At 43.1% G+C, this 21,530-nt stretch overlaps 1 protein-coding gene across 18 annotated transcripts in view; it reads left to right on the top strand.

The window, feature by feature from the left end:
* Positions 1-21,530, top strand: part of ydjc (YdjC chitooligosaccharide deacetylase homolog) — a 101,697-nt gene that overhangs the window by 14,282 nt on the left and 65,885 nt on the right. For 17 of the 18 annotated variants that reach the window (XM_061817613.1, XM_061817626.1, XM_061817630.1 and 14 more), the window contains 2 exons: positions 1,568-1,727; positions 16,172-16,271. In XM_061817613.1, the coding sequence (XP_061673597.1) occupies positions 1,568-1,727; positions 16,172-16,271 (260 nt within the window). Of the gene's footprint in view, positions 1-2; positions 1,022-1,567; positions 1,728-16,171; positions 16,272-21,530 lie in introns of those variants that run through there. The other variant, XM_061817629.1, reaches the window with a different exon arrangement.

A 21,530-nucleotide genomic window follows, 5' to 3' on the forward strand; every position in this document is an offset into this window, starting at 1 on the left:
TGTAAATGGGTGCTAAAAATCCATTCACTATTGGTGAAGGATTGATCTTAATAGACTTGCTGTGAACTTCTAGGAGAAGCTGTTATTAAAAAGATGGTACAGGTACCTCTGTCGGCTCACACCATGACTCATCACATTAAGGAAATAGCCAAAGACATTGAGAAACAATTATTGGAGAGGATTAATACATAACCATGGTACGCACTCCAGGATGACAAATCTACAGATGTTAACAACAAGGCAATAATGCTTGTGTGAGATATCTTTATCAGGAGGATGTACATGAGGATATCTTATGTGCATTATCGTTTCCAACACCACGGCCGCAGAACTGTTCAAGTTGCTAGATGGTATATATATCAAGTAAACTGAAATGGCATTAAAAAGCAAACGAGAGTAAATATGAGATAATTATGTACAATTAATCCAACAAGATTAAGCAAATATCATCCCTCCCAGTGACTTTATCCATTCAAAATTAATTACATTTTTCTTATTCTGGTAATCGGTACAGTGGGTAGAAAAAGACTTTACCTTCAGCCGACTTTGAAGACGAACCTACCTTGAACATGTGTAAAAGATGAAGCTACCTTGAGCATGTCGAAGAAGACTGAGTCTTGTTTTTAGTGTGCTCAAAGTAAAATGTAGCACAATACGCACAAACACTAAATGTATATTTTTCCATTACGTGAGCCACTTATCTTCACAAGGATCGCAGGAGTCCTGGAGCCTATCCCACTTGTCTTGAGGAAGGAGGCAGGGTACAGAGAAACAAACAACCATTCACACTCACAATCACACCTACGGGCAATTTAGTCTACAATTAATGCATGTTTTTGGGATGTGGGAGGAAACCAGAGTGCCTGGAGAAAACCCACACTGGCATGGGAGAAAATGCAAGTCCATACAGGTGTGGCTAGGATTTGAACCCCGGTCCTCAGAACTGTGAGCCAGACACCGTATCAAGTTGTTCAACATGCCACCACTCGCCCACTGTGCCACCAACAGAGGAATTGAAAGGGTGTGTGATGGAAACCTTTTGAAGCTCTTCAACTCCCGAACTGAAGACAACTACTTTAGTTGTTTCAGTGAACAGGAAAATGAGGAATAAAAATTACTTTTCTGTTATGTTTGAGCCATTTTACTGCTGTGTTACAGTCACTGTTTAGACACAAGGTATGTAAATAAAGCCGCAAAGTTTTTTGTGTGAATATCGAATTTCACAACGTACTAATGTGTATGGTATATATCTATGCCGTATGGTCCGGTGTGGCTAATATATAGGAAAAACACTACACAGAGTGGGGGTATCTTATTATCTAGGCCACTCTCCACTATTTTTTTAAATCATAATGTGAATACAGGTTTTAACACAGCACACAGTCGAATACAGGATTTTCCAAATGTTCGTGCTTCTGAATGCCACAATCCAACAGTAGAAGAGCCTACAAATTTGTCAGATGCTGCTGGAGAGTAATGTGTGGCCTCTCAGTAGACACATTCAACAATGGAAAATGACTCTTCATTGCCACTGAGATTTTGAAAAAGAATGGACTTTCCTTATCAGACACAACATCCCAATTGGGCTCCATGCCAACCTGACAGAAGGCATCCCTGTGTGTCAGAGCCTCCGACAAGCGTCTACACTCATCAATGAGGCTGGGTTCTTCCGTGGAAAGATCGGCTTTCGTCAGGCACTGGGACGATATCAGCTAAGCATGGAACAGGTAATATGAAAATTGTCACATATTTTACTATTCATTCAACAATGGTTCAATCAAATTCTACTTTATTGTGGATTAAAGTTTGAAATTAAAGATGTGTAACATTATTAAAAAAAAAGTATGGATAAAGGGCGGAACAATGGCACAGCTATAGATCTCGTGCACCTATGTCACCGAAATCACGTGATTGGCCATATTGCCGGTCAAACAAAGCATTCAATGCTAAGTCCGTTGAGATGAAAAAAAAATAGTTATAGTTATAGCACGACGCCCAGAGTTTTGTCCGATACCGTTAAACATTTAGAAGGTGATAAGAAACGAAGGTACGTGGAAAAATGAGAGACACTTGGCACAGAGGACCCATATTTAATGCCGAAATCGATGTTTTCGCCGATAAGAAATTGGACTGTTAATTCGCTTCCGCTTGTCTTGGACAACTGGATATACACATGTATCTGGTGAGTAAGTTGTCGAGATTTACACAGAAAAGTTTGAAACCTCTCTGCTGTGACAGACAATTTATTTTCTTTTTTTTTAAAAATACGCATTGTTCTCAGATGAGCCAAGTTGGCATTATAAATACTTGTTTTTAATTTGAGATTGAAAAGAATAATTCCTACCTGAAATGAAGCGATCGCTACACAGGCGTGTGTGTATTTGGGTTGGGCACCATCCATCGTGTTTAACCGCCTTTTGATTTACGTGCTAGCTCTGCTATGCAGTCTGCTTGAAAAAGATGAAAGCTGGGTAGTGTAACAAGGCCAATGGGGACGCGGCTGATTGTCCAAAGTCTTTGCAGGTCTTGATCAGAAGCCTCCGTTTTTTTAGTTCCGGAGCGTAGATTCACGAGATGAATGAATGGAAGTGCCAGTCAGTATTCCCTTTTTCGCAGTTGAACTTATGTTCTGGTTCGCGAGCCCCCTGCACCACCACTGACGCGAAGGTTTGAAGAGAGTGCCGATGAGTAACTCCGGAAAAAGATATTGTGTATTGCTGAGAGTTGTCAAAAAAAGACGAAAAAATCCAGAGAAGACTGATAGTTAGCATGTCATCTCTTGTGTACTTGAGTCCCAAGATGACCGAATTCCCCATTACTCTGAACAGTTGATCCCAAGTACTTTAAGTTCTGCACTTTCTCCACTTCCACTTCAAATTAGTTACCTAACAATTGCACGACTTCCCTTTCATTCACACATTGTCTTGGTGTGACTCATTCTTTGACTACCTAATACAGACCTCCACGTCTCTGTTTTCTTCAAACCTACTCTTTAACTCACAGAACAGATCTAATGTTATTTGCAGACATGATAGTCTATGGAGACTCCAGTCAGACTGCAATCTACCAAGGCACTTCCATACCACCTATATGTCATCAAGACCAACAAATTTTCACTCTTCATCTTCTTTTGAGTTTTCCTTGCGACATTCGTTCTAATATTGTTGAGTTCCTGTTACATATTCCAGGTCTTACGTCATCCTTTCTCTGTCATTTTTTCATTCATTAACTCCCCAAAGTACTCAAGACTTGACTATTGCAACTTTTTGCTCACAAGTTGCCCAGTCAGGTTTGTAAAGACCCTCTGGCTGATCCAAATTGCCACTGACGAGCAGAACTAACCAGAACCAGGAACAGACTATATCTGAACTCGCTTTACTGCACTCGCTTGCTATGATATTTGGAATTGAGTTCAACTTCCCACCCTCCTTATATACAAGCCACTACGTAGCGCGGTCCCCAAAAAAATCAGCCATAGACAGTCTAAATGATTACAGGCTTATTGCACTCACACCTGTGACCATGAAGAGAGACGTCACATCAGCGGCTCACTCCCTTCCTCTTTTGACCCCTACCAGCCAGTTTGCCTACAGAGTAAACCGGTCCATCAAGGATGTAATCGCAAAAGGTTTCCAGACTGCACTGAGTCACCTGGAACGCAAAGGGAACTATGTTAGGATGCTTTTCATAGACTTTAGCTCATCCTTTAATACCATCATCCCAGGTATTTTGGTTGATAAACTCAAATTTTCCTTGAAGCCGTCTTCTCCATGGCATCACCAAATTCTTCCCACACCTGAGTTTTTGCCTCAGTGACCACCAAAGCTGCATTCCACTTGGCTAGCCAGTACCTATCAGCTGCCTGAGTAATCCCAAAGGCCAGAAATTCCCGGTTGGACTCCTTCTTCAGCTTGATGGCATCCCTTACTGTTGGCGTCCACCAATGTGTTCGGGGGTTGCCGCCACGACAGGCACCAGCCACCTTACAGCCACAGCTCCGGTTGGCCACCTCAGTAATGCAAGCGTGGAACATGGTCCACTTGGACTCAATGTCCCCCACTTCCTCCGGAATACGAGCAAAGTTCTTTCAGAGGTAGGGGCTGAAATACTTTTTCACAGAAGACAAAGTACAGCTCCATAAACCCCTATGACTTGTAAGAATAATGGACTCAGGTTTCCCTTGCCCGGATCCTGGTCACTGAGGCCCTCTTCTGGAGCCAGGCCTGGAAGTGGGGCTTGGGTTTACACTCATGGGTCTCAGCCAGCCATAGCCCATATGGGGAACATTGGTCACCCTTTCCATGGGCTCACCACGTGTGAGAGGGGTCATAGTAGTGCAATGTGAACTGGACAGTAGCAATCCTTGCGATCCGATCCCCAGCTACAGAAAATAGCTCAAGGGACACTTACTCACCATGCTGTAGAAAAAAAACAAGTACAGTCATCCCTTGTTTTTTATCAATTGGGACCAGAACCACACGTAAAAAGTGAAGAACCGTGAATTGGGTTAGATGTATGTTTATGTGGGTACCAGAGCATTTAAAATATGTAAACTGTATTTGTACTTTGTATATTTGAGACAAAGATGAATTTAGTTAAATCATTATTGGTGATAATATATGTATATAATGTAGAATTTATACAATATTCTAAATTGATAATATAAATATGAATAATATAACTCTTATATTACAGTATACAGTGAGTCCTGAGTCTGTGACCGACATTCGTTCCTATGCTGGCAGCAAAAAACTCGAATTTCGCCATTTTTGGATTTCACCGTTAAAGTCAAAATTTACGTTGACAGCTTGGATTGCTCCAACACTCCCACGACCCTCGTGAGGATAAACAGCTCGGAAAATGGGTGGGTCTGGGTACTTCATATAAAAAAAACTAGAATTCTTCTTTTTCTTTTGGCTTGTCCCGTTAGGGGTCGGCACAGCGTGTCATCTTTTCCATCTAAGCCTAACTTGTGCATCTTCTTTAACACCCACTGTCCTCATGTCCTCCCTCACAACATCCATCAATCTTTTCTTTGCTCTTCCTCTTTGGCTTGGCAGCTCCATCCTCAGCACCCTTCTACCAATATACTCACTCTCTCGCCTCTGAACACATCCAAACCATTGATGTCTGCTCTCTCGAACCTTGTCTCCAAAACAACCAACTTTGGCTGTCCCTCTAATGAGCTCATTTCTAATCCAATCCAACCTGCTCACTCTGCGCGAGAACCATAACATCTTCATTTCTGCTACCTCAAATTCTGCTTCCTGTTGTTTTTGAATGCCACTGTCCCTAATCTGTCCATCATGGCCGGCCTCACCACTGTTTTATAGACTTTCCCCTTCATCCTAGCGGAGACTCTTCTGTCACATTGAACACTAGACACCTTCCGCCAACTGTTCCGCTTGGACCCGTTTCTCCACTTCTTTACCACACACACACACCATTGCTCTGTATTTGAAGTCATCCACCCTCGCTATCTCTTCTCCCCGGAGCTTCACTTTTCCTCCTCCACCCCACTCATTCATGCACATATATTCTGTTTTACTTCGGCTAATCTTCATTCCTCCCCTTTCCAGTGCGTACCTCCATCTTTCTAATTCTTCCTCCGCCTGCTCCCTGCTTTCAGTGCAGATCACAATATCATCTCCGAACATCATGGTCCAAGGAGATTCCAGTCTAACCTTATCTGTCAGCCTATTCATTACTGCCGCAAACAGGAAGGGGCTCAGACCGGAACCCTGATACAGTCCCTCCTTCACCTTAAATTCTTCTGACACACCTGCGGCACATCTCACCATTGTTCTGCTACTTACTTCTGACCTGAGTCTAGCCTACACTACTCTTTCCCATAACTTCATTGTATACATTAAGATTAAAAAAAAAAAAAACAAAAAAAAAAACAAGATGCTGTACTTACTATTACTGCGAGAGATGGATGGCAAAGAATAAGGGGAGGCTGTGCTTAGCTATTTCAAAGGAAGCATGTGCAGGTAGCCCTTGTTCGGGGTAAATTCCTCCTCAGCGTCATTGCATTTCTGCTCTTTCAAAGTTGGGAAAAATTCCGTGCCTTTTCCCTTGATGAACATTAGGCTATTATGCCTTCATTGATTCTGATCCTCAATCCATAACATAAGTAATCTTTCCATTTCGGCAACGATCAGAGAACGTTGCTTTGATTTTTTTTTTTTTTTTTTTTTTTTGTCTTCACAAAAAAAAAAATTGCTTTGTGATCACTGGATCCACCATAGTGGCAAAACATTTCATGTGCCTTAAAATATGGGTTTTGTCATTAACAATAATTACCACAGTCGACTGACTGAAGCCAAAGTCTTTACCAATATTCATCAGTTATTCTCTTCTCTGATCTTTTTATGATGTTAAGCGCCGTTTCCATAGTAATTGCTTTTCATTTGGCTGAACCAGAATTGCTAAAAAAAAAACAGCTCTCTTGTTTTGTGCCATAATGTGTAAAAAGGTGGGCGAAAAAGGCAAATCTACTCCTGGCGCACAAACACAGAAGCAGTATCCATTAGCTAAGCAGAAACACTATGGTGCTGGGGACAAAATGACGGACAAAACAAGGGCGCCGTAAAGTCAAAATGTCATAGGTCGAGGACACTGTCACCCAGCGACTCCTTTTAGTTACTATTCATCACTGGGAGAATCTTCTGCTGGAGGTGCTGGCGGTGCACATCGCTGAGTTTTTTTACCTTTGAGATGAGGAGTTGTTTTTTTGTGTATGTGGGTACCATCCATCCATTCATTTTCTACCACTTCTCTGGGTCGGGTCGTGGGGGAAGTAGAACGGACTAATACAAAGTCTGCATCACTGCAGACACTGCACCGCTCTATTCTTCCCTCACTCGGGAACAAGACCCCAAGATACTTGAACTCCTACACTTAGGACAGGATCTCATCCCTGACCCGCAGAGGGCACGCCACCCTTTTCCGACTCAGATTTCGAGGTGCTCATTCTCATCCCAGTCACTTCACACTCTGTTGCGAACCCCTCCAGTAGGTGGGTATGTGGGTACCAAAATGTTTAAAATATGTCAACAGTGCAGTACGTATTTCTACATTACATATTTGAGACAAATATTTTCAACGGTACAAGTGTCTGGTGAAGTCACTATTAAGACCAAGCAGGTTGGAACAGCTGACGGAAGGTGTCTTGTGTGTTATGTGACAGAAGAATCTCTGCTAGGATTAAAGGCAAAGTTTATAAAACAGTGGTGAGGCCAGCCACGATGTACAAATTAGCAACAGTGGCAATGAAGAGACAACACGGAGCAAAACTGGAGGTGGCAGAAATGAATATGATGAGGTTCTCTCTAGGAGTGAGCAGAATGGATAGGATTAGAAATGAGCTCATGAGAGGGACAGCCAAAGTTGGATGTTTTGGAGACAAGGTTCGAGAGAGCAGACTTTGATGGTTTGGACATGTCTAGAGGTGAGAGAGTGAATATATATTGGTCGAAGGATGCTTGGATTGAGCTGCCAGGCAAAAGAGCGAGAGGAAGACCAAAGAGAAGGTTCATGGATGTTGTGAGGAAAGACATGAGGGTAGTTGGGGTTAGAGAGGAAGATGCAGGAGATAGACTGAGATGGAAAAAGATGACACGTTGTGGCAACTCCTAACAGGACTAGCCGAAAGAAAAAGAAGAAGACTAGGGGGTGAGAGGATGCCTGAAGAATGGAGGAAATGTGTGCTAGTTCCCATTTTTAGGAACAATGGCGATTTGTAGAGCTGTGGGAACTATTGAGGAATGACGTTGATGAGCCACACAATGAAGTTATGGAAAAGAGTCGTGGAGGCTAGACGCAGGACAGAAGTATCTGGGAGCAACAATATGGTTTCATGCCGAGAAAAAGTACCACAGAATGATTATTTGCTTTGAGTACAGACATCTCACACAAGCTATCAACTTTTCACTTTTTCCCTCAGGGAGGCGATACAGGTCACTTAGTTTCTTGATTCATCGACAGTCCCCCCCCATAAAAAAAAAAAACCATTCACTCTCTGAATCATCAACATATATGATAGTTAGCAGCACATCACATTTGCCAAGAAAAGGAATCTTTATTGATTCATTTATTTAAATTACATTTCAAATTTAATTTCTTATTGGCTGTGTTATCTGAACACAAAGATTTAAATTTTATACATTTTTACATGAGCACTTTTAAATGTTATGTGATTGTGTGTGTTTGCTATGGTTTTTCATAATGGAATGTTGTGTTTTTATGTTGCGGGAGCATGTGCAATTTTGTTGTTTATTTACAACGATAATAAAATGAAAATGTGAGATTCACCAAAGACATCACCAATGACTTACGCAGGAGGCAACATTTGGACCCAGGACAATTTATAAAGAATTCCAGATTTCCCTTGCCTCACTGCAGATGAGTAATCTTGACAAAACAGTAAGGAACACAAATGGCATCTATGGAAAAGTACCAAAAATGGCATCCATGGCAGAGTATTAACCCTAACCACTGCTGTCCAAAAAGAATGCAGCCCTATGGGGGCACAAACCAGTGCAATCTGTAGGCCGGTCCCAAGCCCGGATAAATGCAGAGGGTTGCGTCAGGAAGGGCATCCGGCGTAAAAACTGTGCCAAACAAATATGACCGTTCATCTAAAGAATCCCATACCGGATCGGTCGTGGCCCGGGTTAACAACGCCCGCCCCCGGCACTGCTAACCTGCAGGGCGTCGGTGGAAATTCAGCTACTGTGGGTCGAAGACAAAGAAGAGGAGGAAACCGGATCCAGCGTCAGAAGAAAAAAGAGGAATGCACAGAGCCTACAACTGAGTGTAGGGACTTTGAATGTTGGGACTATGACAGGAAAAGCTCAGGAGTTGGTTGACATGATGATTAGGAGAAAGGTTGATATTCTGTGCATCCAAGAGAGCAGGTGGAAAGGTAGTAAGGCTAGAAGTTTGGGAGCAGGGTTTAAATTATTCTACCACGGAGTAGATGGGAAGAGAAATGGAGTAGGGGTTATAAAGGAAGAGCTGGCTAAGAATGTCTTGGAGGTGAAAAGAGTATCAGATCGAGTGATGAGACTAAAATTTGAAATTGAGGGTGTTATGTATAATGTGGTTAGCGGCTATGCACCACAGGTAGGATGTGACCTAGAGTTGAAAGAGAAATTCTGGAAGGAACTAGATGAAGTAGTTCTGAGCATCCCAGACAGCGAGAGAGTTGTGATTGGTGCAGATTGTAATGGACATATTGGTAAAGGAAACAGGGGCGATGAAGAACTGATGGGTAAGTACGGCATCCAGGAAAGGAACTTTGAAGGGCAGATGGCGGTGGACTTTGCAAAAAGGATGGAGATGGCTGTAGTGAACACTTATTTCCAAAAGAGGGAGGAACATATAGTGACCTACAAGAGCGGCGGTAGAAGCACGCAGGTGGATTATATTTTGTGCAGACGATGTAATCTGAAGGAGGTTACTGACTGTAAAGTAGTGGTAGGGGAGAGTGTAGCTCGACAGCATAGGATGGTAGTATGTAGGATGATTCTGGTGGTGGGTAGGAAGATTAAGAAGACAAAGGTAGAGCAGAGAACCATGTGGTGGAAGCTGAGAAAGGAAGAATGTTGTGCGGCCTTCCGGAAAGAGGTGAGACAGGCTCTCGATGGACAACCGAAGCTCCCGGAAGACTGGACGACGACAGCCAAGGTGATCAGAGAGACAGGCAGGAGAGTACTTGGTGTGTCATCTGGTAGGAAAGGGGAGAAGGAGACTTGGTGGTGGAACCCCACAATACAGGGAGTCATACAAGGAAAGAGATTAGCGAAGAAGAAGTGGGATACTGAGAGGACTGAGGAGAGGCGAAAGGAGTACATCGAGATGCGACGTAGGGCAAAGGTAGAGGTGGCAAAGGCTAAACAAGAGGCATATGAAGACATGTACACCAGGTTGGACACGAAAGAAGGAGAAAAGGATCTCTACAGGTTGGCCAGACAGAGGGATAGAGATGGGAAGGATGTGCAGCAGGTCAGGGTGATTAAGGATAGAGATGGAAATGTGTTGACTGGTGCCGGTAGTGTGCTAAATAGATGGAAAGAATACTTTGAGAAGTTGATGAATGAAGAAAATGAGAGAGAAGGAAGAGTTGAAGAGGCAAGAGTGAAGGACCAGGAAGTGGAAATGATTACTAAGGGGGAAGTCAGAAAGGCATTACAAAGGATGAAAAATGGGAAGGCAGTTGGTCCTGATGACATACCGGTAGAGGTATGGAAGCAATTTGGAGAGATGGCTGTGGAGTTTTTGACCAACTTATTCAACAGAATACTAGCGGGCGAAAAGATGGCTGAAGAATGGAGGAAAAGTGTTCTAGTTCCCATTTTTAAGAACAAAGGGGATGTTCAGAGCTGTGGGAACTATAGAGGAATAAAGTTGATGAGCCACACAATGAAGTTATGGGAAAGAGTAGTGGAGGCTAGACTCAGGACAGAAGTAAGTATCTGCGAGCAACAGTATGGTTTCATGCCTAGAAAGAGTAGCACAGATGCATTATTTGCCTTGAGGATGCTCGTGGAAAAGTACAGAGAAGGTCAGAAGGAGCTACATTGTGTCTTTGTGGATCTAGAGAAAGCCTATGACAGAGTACCAAGAGAGGAACTGTGGTACTGCATCCGTAAGTCTGGTGTGGCAGAGAAGTATGTTAAAATAGTATAGGACATGTATGATTTCAGCAGAACAATGGTGAGGTGTGCCTTAGGTGTGACAGAGGAATTTAAGGTGGAGGTGGGACTGCATCAGGGATCAGCTCTGAGCCCCTTCCTGTTTGCAGTGGTAATGGATAGGGTGACAGATGAGGTTAGACTGGAATCCCCTTGGACCATGATGTTCGCAGATGATATTGTCATATGCAGTGAAAGCAGGGAGCATGCAGAGGAACAATTGGAAAGATGGAGACATGCACTGGAAAGGAGAGGAATGAAGATTAGCCGAAGTAAAACAGAATATATGTGCGTGAATGAGACAAGTAGAGGGGGAAGAGTGAGGCTACAGGGAGAAGAGATAGCGAGGGTGGACGACTTCAAATACTTGGGGTCAACAATACAGAGCAATGGAGAGTGTGGTCAGGAAGTGAAGAAACGGGTCCAAGCAGGTTGGAACAGCTGGCGAAAGGTGTCTGGTGTGTTATGTGACAGAAGAGTGTCTGCTAGGATGAAGGGCAAAGTTTACAAAACAGTGGTGAGGCCGGCCATGATGTACGGATTAGAGACAGTGGCACTGAAGAAACAACAGGAATCTGAACTGGAGGTGGCAGAAATGAAGATGTTGAGGTTCTCGCTCGGAGTGACCAGGTTGGATAGGATTAGAAATGAGCTCATTAGAGGGACAGCCAAAGCTGGATGTTTTGGAGACAAGATTCGAGAGAGCAGACTTCGATGGTTTGGACATGTTCAGAGGCGAGAGAGTGAGTATATTGGTAGAAGGATGCTGAGGATGGAGCTCCCAGGCAAAAGAGCGAGAGGAAGACCAAAGAGAAGGTTTATGGATGTGGTGAGGGAAGACATGAGGGCAGTTGAGGGTTAGAGAGGAAGATGCAGGAGATAGGCTAAGATGGCAAAAGATGACACGCTGTGGCGACCCCTAACGGGACAAGCCGAAAGGAAAAGAAGAAGAAGACTGCTGTCCAAAAAGAACATCACATAAATTACAAAAGATTACATAATGCCTGAAATGATATGCCAACAGGTATAACTTCAGGCAATATTGGATTTTCTATTGAATTTGATAAACATTTCTGGTGTATACTAGAACCACTATTTTTTTAGTATGATGACAGAGATAAATGTCAAAGGCCTATTTAGAAGCCCCATCAGGAGAGAGGGGAGATAGAGGAGGTGATGCGAACATGCTGTGACAACCTGAGAGATTGCTTGATTTTTTTCGAAGACAAAAAACATGGCGGTGCCCCTTGCATAGACTTGAAAAAGTACCTATTACAAGATCACATTTTTCTTTCCACAAGTCTTTTTCTATGGCAGAAGGTTGCTTTGTTTTTATCTCTTTTCCTTCACCAGCTTTGGTAGCAGCAGAAACTTGTAAGATACTTTCCGTCACTGCAGCTAGGATCTGGCGGACTCTAGGCCCTGCTGAAGAGTCCTTCCTTCTGCTGAAGAGGGGGAAAATAAAAAAAAAGATTCTTCCACTTTGACTCAGGATTTTCTCTCTCAATCGACAAGAAATTTTCTTTTGAGTTGCTGTGCAAGGAAATCTTCAAACTCTTAAAGAGTTTGGAATTCACGAAGCAGCATGTGAAGGAATTACGGTAAGATAATGAATCAGAATCATCTTTATTTTGCCAAGTGTAGTAATCCATCTCTACTTTGCACTTCACCTATTGCGGCTTCTGTGCATTTCGTTTTTTTTTTTTTTTTCTTCACCACCCTAAACAAAAAAAAAAGCCAGATTGGCATATAGTACGTAGTATATTACGGGAAGGCGTATTGATACAAGGCGACTTTCCCGGCGTGACATGGACCAATGAAGCAACAAAAAAAAAAAAAACAGATCGGATTTTGGGAGCCCGCCGACTCTCTTGCTCTGTCCTCTCCCTTGTCTTTCCTATCTGCCATTTTCCATGCTGTTGACTATGTGCGCGATAACCTCTCTCGTTCACAATGCCACCAAAGTGCTGTGCTGATGTTAAAGCTTTCCCCTGAAGCACCCAGGCGCAAGAGGAAGACGTGAAATGAGAGGATAGTTCGAAATGAGAACTGTGTTTTGGGTATGATCAAAGATGGCAGAAGTTCCACTTTTGTGGCACCATTATGGCGTGAATGAATTAGCGACGTGCTCCATAAAGAATGATGTGGTAAACATCCATACATGAAAACATGAAATGTGTGATGATGAACCTCAAGCTGCAATGACGGATTCACCCCCTCGAGGACGAAGCTTTTCAGCAAGAAAAGGTTGGTTTTAAAAATTCCAAAAGCGTTACACCCTCAAGCGTGCAAAAATATGGTACTAGCTGTCGAGTTTAGCAATTGTGTTGATGGGGTTAAGTCCTTGTACAGTTTAACACTTTTTGTTTTACTTTTAATGCACTTTTGCTAAGCTTAATATGCTTGAACAATATGATGCAACAAAGAGGCATGTTACATTGACTTGCATTTGCTTTGATTGCCACGGTTGCTTTGTTTATCCAACTCATGCTTGCTTTGTTTGTCACGTTGGCGTACGGTTTTTTTTGTTTATCACGTTTGCTGTGTTTTTACGTTTTGGAGCGTCCAAAGGAAATAAAAAGGATTCATGGAAATGTGGCCAGAACGGGCCGGAGATGGTGAGAGACACATCCCGCATTCTCTTCGCAAGCAAAAGTTCCACTTGTCGGAGGATGGGACACCACAACGGGAAAACGGACGTGATGTCACAACGGTGAAATGGAAGTGGCGTAACAATGGCGCGATGGAGCTGACGTCTCAACGGTGCGTTGGGAACATTTTACCCTCGACAGAAGAAAACATCACGCGTTTGCTTTGTCACTTTTTGTGCTGCAATAAAAATATTATTGTTTTATTGTTATTAACTAGACACTTGTACTGTTGTAATTTTTGTCTCAAGTATGCAAAATATAAAAGCTGTACTGTTGATTAAACATTCTGGTACCCACACAAGCGCCTCCAGTTGAAGTCTCTGAGTGATGAACGGTAACCATACTGTAATATAATACAGTCAGTGTTTTGTAATTTATATTTATAGTCTAAATCTATTATACTGTATATATTATATTTATAAGGTTTTGAAGTTAAAAATTTAACTGAATACCATTTTTTTGTCTCAAATAAGTACAAATACTGTTTACACATTTTAAATGTTCTGATATCCATGTAAACATACATCCCCTGCTACTTCTTGGTTTTTCACTTGGTGTTTCTGGTCTCAATTAACCACCAATTAACCCTAACCCTCTTGCTGTATGCCAAAAACACACAATGAAATTTCAACCTAGATTTATAAACATTCACACTTGGGGCTGACAACACCTCTGTTGGCAACTTTTTCCATTTGTGTGCAGCATAAGAACTAAATGCTGCTTCACAATGTTTGCTTTGGACTCTGTGCTCCACTATTTGACCTGAGTTAGTTGAGCTCAGAGCTCTACTGGGTTTCTATTCTGTAAGCATTTTTTTTCACGTATTCACGACCGAAACTGATTTATAGACCAGTAGCGGAACTTTAATATCTATTCTAAATCTCACTAGAAACCAGTGTAAGGACTTTAAAATTGGAGTTATATGCTCTGACCTCTTTTTTCTGGTTAGAATCCGAGCTCCAGCATTCTGAATGAGCTGCAGCTGTTTCATGCTCTTTTTGGGGAGTCCAGTCAGAAGACCATTACAGTAGTCAAGTCTACTAGAGATTAAAGCATGGATGAGCTTTTCCTGGTCTGTTTGACACATACAAGCCTTCACTTTAGATATGTTATAGATATGATATGATATGATATGATAGATATGTTTGCAGATATTGTGGTCTGCAGTGAAAGCAGGAAGCAGGTGGAGGAACAATTAGAAAGATGGAGGCACACTGGAAAGGGGAGGAATGAAGATTCGCTGAAGTAAAACAGATTATATGTGCATGAATGAGAGGGGTGGAGGGGGAAGAGTTAAGCTCCGGGGAGAAGAGATAACAACGGTGGACGACTTCAAATACTCAACAATACAGAGCAATGGGTCTGGTAAGGAAGTGAAGAAAAGGGGTCCAATTGGGGTGGAACAGTTGGCGGAAGGTGTCTGGTGTTCTATGTGACAGAAGAGTCTCCGCTTGGATCAAGGGCAAAGTTTATAAAAGAGTCGTGATAACGGCCATGATGTACGGATTAGAGACTGTGGCATTGAAGAAACAACAGGAAGCAGAACTTGAGGTAACAGAAATGAAGATGTTGAGGTTCTCGCTCGGAGTGAGCAGGTTGGATTGGATTAGAAATGAGCTCATTACTTCCATGGTTTGGACGTGTCCAGAGGTGAGAGAGTGAATATATTTGTAGAAGGGTGCTGAGGATGGAGCTGCCAGGCAAAAGAATGAGAGGAAGATCAAAAAAAGGTTGATGGATGTTGTGAGGGAGGACATGAAGACTCTGGGTGTTAGTGAGGAAGATGCACGAGATAGGCTTAGATGAATAAGATAACACGCTGTGGCGACCCCTAACTGGAATAAGTCAAAAGGAAAAGAAGAAAAAGACGTTTTTTGTGATTTAATTGATATGACTGTTGAAAGTCAGGTCGGAATAAATCAGAAAAACAAGGATTTGGTATCTATATCAAATTCTGGCAAGTTAATGGAGTCTTACCTGGGTGGCTTCAGATGTAAAATCATTTTATTTTGCTGATTTGTGCTGACATTTTACCTAATGGATTGTATTTTTTTCACTAAATTAACAGGCAAACTCATTGCATTTGTCGGTTGTTACGAGTTCTGGAGCGATCTGATAGGGGTGGGGGTGAGCTTGTCAGCCACAGCAGAAATAGTAAAAAAAAAGTATTGTAGAGGTTCTAAATGTATTTGTTAAGCATAAAATACGATAATGGAGACCCCGGACTTTTGAACAGTTGAAGCTTTAAATCAAGCAAGTATGGGAAAGAATTCCATCTACAAAGCGTCAACAATTACTGTCTTAAGTTCCCAAAGGTGTGTTGAATGTTGTTAACACAAAAGGTATTGAAATAGTTGTAAACATGACCCTGTCCCAGCTTTGTTTGGAATATGCTGCAGCCATAGAACTCTGATTTATTTGCTAAAACAATAAAGTTTACAATAAACAATAAAGTTAACATCAAATATATTGTCCTTCTAATGGTTCAATTAAATACAGCTTGAACATGATTTGCAAATCATTCTAATCTGTTTTTATCACACAAAGGCCCATTTTACAAACCCAACAAATGGGTTTGTAAATGTGTTTGGAAAAAAAACAATCTTCATTGTCTCCAAAGAATTTTTCAAAAACATTACATTAACCATGCCATCTCTTAGCTTATCTGATCCTGGCAATACCAATTTTAAGATTGTATTTGCCCCTGATCCTTCTTCATCAGGCACTTCATCACTTTCTACAACAGTAAGTCATCTGTGTGATTGATATGAGTGTATTTTGTTTCTTATTCCAGTCTTTTTTTCCCCCCTTTATGTTGAGGTGGCGCTTGAGCTGAGAGAGCAGATCCGGCTTTTCAGAGAACTGACAGGTCACCTGCCTCATCATATGGATGGACATCAACATGTCCATATACTGCAAGGTAAGTCAAAGGTTAACAATGTTCCCATCAATCTTTTGATCCTTTTGCAGTTGGAATTAAAAAGTTGACTCATATAAAATATTTGTGAAGGATTCGCCCAACATACTATTTTATAGCTGTGCCTGTCTGGCTGCGCTGTGAGTTTCCCTAGAAGAGTCACGTTAGCAGACATTCCTTTTATTCACAGAATAAAAACAAATGCATCATGAATTATTAATTGGAACCAGATCCACTCCGGATATATATTTATGTGGGTACCAGAACATTTAAAATATGAAAGCAGTATTTGTAATTTGTATATTTGAGACAAATAGATTTATTATGGAGGACTAGATGTTAATATCCCTCTAGGCACAATTATTTAACCTTATAAATATAATATATACAGTATTATAAATGTATTATGTGAATTATATAACACAATTATATTACTGTACAGTTACCATTCGTTATTCGGAGGTGCTGGCGATATAGCTTTGAGATGGGGAGTTTTTTTTGTGTGTAGGTGTCAGAATGATTAAAATATGTTAACAGTTTAGTATTTATAATTTGCAGACTTCAGACAACAATTACAACAGTACAAGTGTCTAGTTAAACAATAACAATAAAATTTTTATTGCTGTACCGAATTAACATTCTTCACTCGGAGAATCTTCTGCTGGAGGTGCTAGTCAGGCTTACACAACCTAAGACATTTAAAGTGTGATATTCAAGGAAAGAAGACGAACTTTTGCTCCAGAAGAGAACGTAGGGGATTTCCTGTCCATTATGGCCACACACCTTGAATCCTCCTTTCTATTATTCGTAAGGCAGTCTGCAATATAACACACACAGCAAACGTGATAAACAAAGCAACCATAAGCAACCATAACAAACAAAGGAAATGCGTGATGTCTTCTCTTGTAGAGCACAGGGCGCAGAATGTTCCTGACGCACCCCTGTGACCTCCCCTCCGTATCACCATTGTTACGTCCCCTCCGTCTCACTGTCGTGATGACCCCTATGTCTCACCGTTGGGACATCTTGTCCATCCACCAATGTGCCTCTCTTTATTACATCACTTTGTTTAGGCACGTGTAGTATCAAGCATTAAAAGCAAAACAAGAGAGTAAATATGAATAACTTTATGTTGATCCAAAAGTGCTGATGGTGGTTTTTATCTTTGAGAAAAACATATTGTTGTCTTTTTTTTTTATGCTTCAAAATAACCCATCCATTATCTACCGCTTTTCCGGGTTGGGTCGCGGGGGAAGTAGCTTCAGCAGGGATACCTAGACTTCCCTTTCCCCAGCCACTTCTTCCAGCTCTTCCGGAGGGATCCCAAGGCGTTCCCAAGCCAGCCGAGACACAGTCTCTCTAGTGTGTCCTGTGTCGTCCTCGGGGTCTCTTTCCGGTGGGACATGCCCGGAACACCTCACCAGGGAGGCGTCCAGTAGGCATCCGAATCAGATGCCACAGCCACCTCATCTGGCTCCTCTCAATGTGGAGGAGTAGCGGCTCGACACCACCTGAATTCAAGAGTCAACTTCCTGACGGACCATCCTCTCCAGTACCGCTGAGTATACCTTACCAGGGAGGCAGAGGAATGTGATCCCTCTATAGTTGGAACACACCCTCCGGTCACCCTTCTTAAAAAGGGGGACCAGCACCCCAGTCTGCCAATCCAGAGGCACTGTCCCCGATGTCCAGGTGAGTTTGCAGAGGCGTGTCAACCAGGACAGCCCCACAACATCCAGAGCCTTTAGGAACTCCGGGCAAATCTCATCCACTCCCGGGGCCCTGCCACCAAGGAGCTTTTTAACCACCTCGGTGACCTCAACCCCAGAGATAGAAGAGCCCGCATCAGAGCACCCAGACTCAGCTTCCTCGTGGGAAGGCGTGTTGGTGGAATTGAGGAGGTCTTCAAAGTATTCTCCCCACCGACTCACAACATCCCAAGTTGAGGTCAGCAGCGCCCCATCCCCACTATACACAGTGTTGATGGTGCACTGCTTCCCCCTCCTGAGACACCACACCTCACCAGAATTTCCTCGTAGCCGTCCTTAAGTCGTTCTCCATGGCCTCACCGAACTCCTCCCACCCCCGGGTTCTTGCCTCAGCGACCACCGAAGCTGCATTCCACTTGGGCAACCGGTACCTATCAGCTGCCTCGAGAGTCCCACAGGCCAGAAATGCCCGATAGGACTCCTTCTTCAGCTTGACAGCATCCCTCACTGTTGGTGTCCACCGTGTTTGTGGGTTGCCGCCACGACAGGCACCGACCACCTTTTGGCCACAGCTCCAGTTGGCCGCCACAGCAATGGAGGCATGGAACATCGTCCACTCGGACTCAAAATCCCCCGCCTCCTTTGGGTGTGGGCAAAGTTCTTTCGGCGGTGGGAGTTGAAATTCCTTCTGACAGGGGAATCTGCCAGTCGTTCCCAGCAGTCCCTCACAATAGGTTTAGGCCTGCCACGTTGGACTGCATCTTCCCCACCATCGGAGCCAACTCACCACGAGGTGGTGGTCAGTTGACAACTCCGCCTCTCTCTTCACCTGAGTGTCCAAAACATGCGGTCGCAAGTCCGATGACACGACCACAAAATTGATCATCGAACTGCGACCTATGGTGCCCTGGTGCCAGGTGGAGATGTGAACACCCTTATGCCTGACTGAACATTGTGTTTGTTATGTAACAATGTTTGTTATTTCAATCCATGATGAGCACAGAAGTCCAGTAACAGAACATCACTCGAGTTCTGACTCGGTTGTTCTTCCCAATCACGCCCTTCCAGGTCTCACTGTCATTGCTTACATGGACGTTGAAGTCCCCCAGCTGAATGATTGAGTCACCAGAGGGGGTGCTCTTCAGCACTCCCTCGAAGGACTCCAAAAAGGGTAATAAATATACCCACACCTGCTTAGCGTTTCACCTCATGTGCAACTCCAGAGTGGAATAGAGTCCAACCCCTCTCAAGAGGAGTGGTGCCACAGCAAAAGTGGTGCGTTGAGGCGAGTCTTCTTGACCTCACGCACCCACCCGGGCTCCTTCTCTGCCAAAGACGTGATATTCCATGTCCCTAGAGCTAGTTTCTGTAGCCGGGGATCGGATCGCCAAGGCCGCCTTTGGCCACCGCCCAGCTCACACTGCAGCCGACCCCTATGGGCCCTCTCACAGGTGGTAACCCCATGGAAAGGGGGACACGTTACCCTTTGCGGCTGTGCCCGGCTGAGCCCCATGGATACAGGCGCGGCACTAGGCGCTCTCCTTCGAGCCCCACTTCCAGGCCTGGCTCCATGGGTGGGCCCTAGTGACCCGCGTCCGGACAAGGGAAAGCAACATCCAATTTTTGTAGTTATTATAGGGGTTTTGGAGTCATACTTTGTCTGGTCCCCCACCTAGGACTTGTTTGCCATGAGTGACCCTACTAGGGGAATGAACCCCCAGAGAAATGATTAAAATTGGGACACACAAACCCCTTCACCACGATAAGGTGACGGCTCGAGGAGGGGCAAACTTACTTTACAAAATAACCCTGTCAACACAATTGCTCGTACCATGTTGTCGTCAATATTTTGTGCAAATTCTTCCTCCACATAACGACAAGGACCACCATTGTCGCTGGCGGAAGCCTCACCATACAGGTGCATGCTTCTGAGGGTGTAATGCTTTTGAAATTTTTCAAACCAACATTTGCTTGCCGAAAAGCCTTGTACTCGAGGGGGTGAATTCCTCCTTGCAGGTTGAGGTTCATCAGCACTTTCATGAGCCTCTTCATCATCGTTTTTCTGCAATCCGTTGTCCTCAAACCGAACGCAGCTTCCATTTGAACAACAACAATTCTTGTTACCCAAAGTCACCCCACGTTTTGCTTCCTTGTGAAAAGCTATTGAAATTATTTTATGAATTTTATGTAGCGCACCATGGATCTAGTCACGCCATAATGGCACACCACAAAATCGTGACTTCTGTCATCTTTGATCAAATCCAAAAGTTTTACTTTTTCACTGATTGTCATCATCTTCCTCTTCTTCTTCTTGGGCGCTCTGGAAGAAGCTTTTGCAATAGCACAGTGCTATGGCGACATTGTGAACACAAGAGGTTATCGCGCAGACAGTCAAGAGCATAGAAAATGGCAGGAAAGGGTGGAATGGAAGTTGCTTGGTGGGGCTTCGATGAGTCGCAGACAATCAGCTCACAAGATTAATCCACACATGCTCACATTGGTCAATGTCCCACATAGGACCAATCCCGTGCCTTGTATCAGTGTGTCTTACGACAATATGCCAACATGGCTGTATTTTTCCAAGATTCTTTTTTTGGGGGAACGTGGGGGCTGAAAAAAAAAATGTGATGCACTGAAGCCGCAAAAAGTTAAGCGCAAAGTAGTGAGGAAACTGTATAACAAATGAGCTTGTGTGCCTGGTCACGGGAGCGGACATTCTCCAGTAAATTCTCCAATGACAAAATGCAGGCAGAGGTCCTTTCCTCACATGACACTACTCTCATGGCCAATTTCCACACCTCTCTCTTACAGCTAATGACAAACTCTTTCTACACTAACACAAAATACTGAAAAATATACTAATGAAATACTTTTTTTGCTGTCATTTTTCATGAACTGAACTCAAAGATGAAATGCTTTTATGTACAGCTTTCAAAAAAATTCTTTTTTTCAAAAATATTGTTCACCATTTTCCATTTTACTGGGCAGATATAGAAAGTTTATGTGGCTGCAAGTTATTGAACGGTTGTCTGATGTCATTGTTGTGAGTTGAGTGGCCATAGTGGTGGTGGGGTAATGGTATAGGCAGGCATAGGTCATGGATAATGAAGACAGGTGTGTTTTATTGATAGCATTTTGAATTCATAGAGATACCGTGGGGAGATGCTGAGACCCATTATCATGTCATTTAATCATGACAGTTACCGCATGTTGCAGCATAATTATCAGTATAATCAGAATCATCTTTATTGGCCAATGTGTGTACACACAAGGAATTTTTCTCCGGCAGTTGGTTGCTCCCCTGGTACGACATTCAGAACAAAGTAACGAGAAAAAAGAACAAGAGACATTCTGTTTATAGGAAGTATTCCTCATAAGAGTCACAGATGTTTAAGATGCAAGGTGTTCTTCATGGAGAACAGGTAAGAGATGAGTGTATCAATGCCCCAGATTGTGTTAAGCTTGTACAGAGGGGCTTTACCTGTTCATGGTTCCCGTTATAGACCAGTGCAATGAAAATTGTGCAAAGGGAGCAGTTTAAAATGACAAATTC

This window comes from Syngnathoides biaculeatus, chromosome 4, assembly GCF_019802595.1.
Source record: "Syngnathoides biaculeatus isolate LvHL_M chromosome 4, ASM1980259v1, whole genome shotgun sequence".
In the NCBI taxonomy this organism is placed as follows: Eukaryota; Metazoa; Chordata; class Actinopteri; order Syngnathiformes; family Syngnathidae; genus Syngnathoides; species Syngnathoides biaculeatus.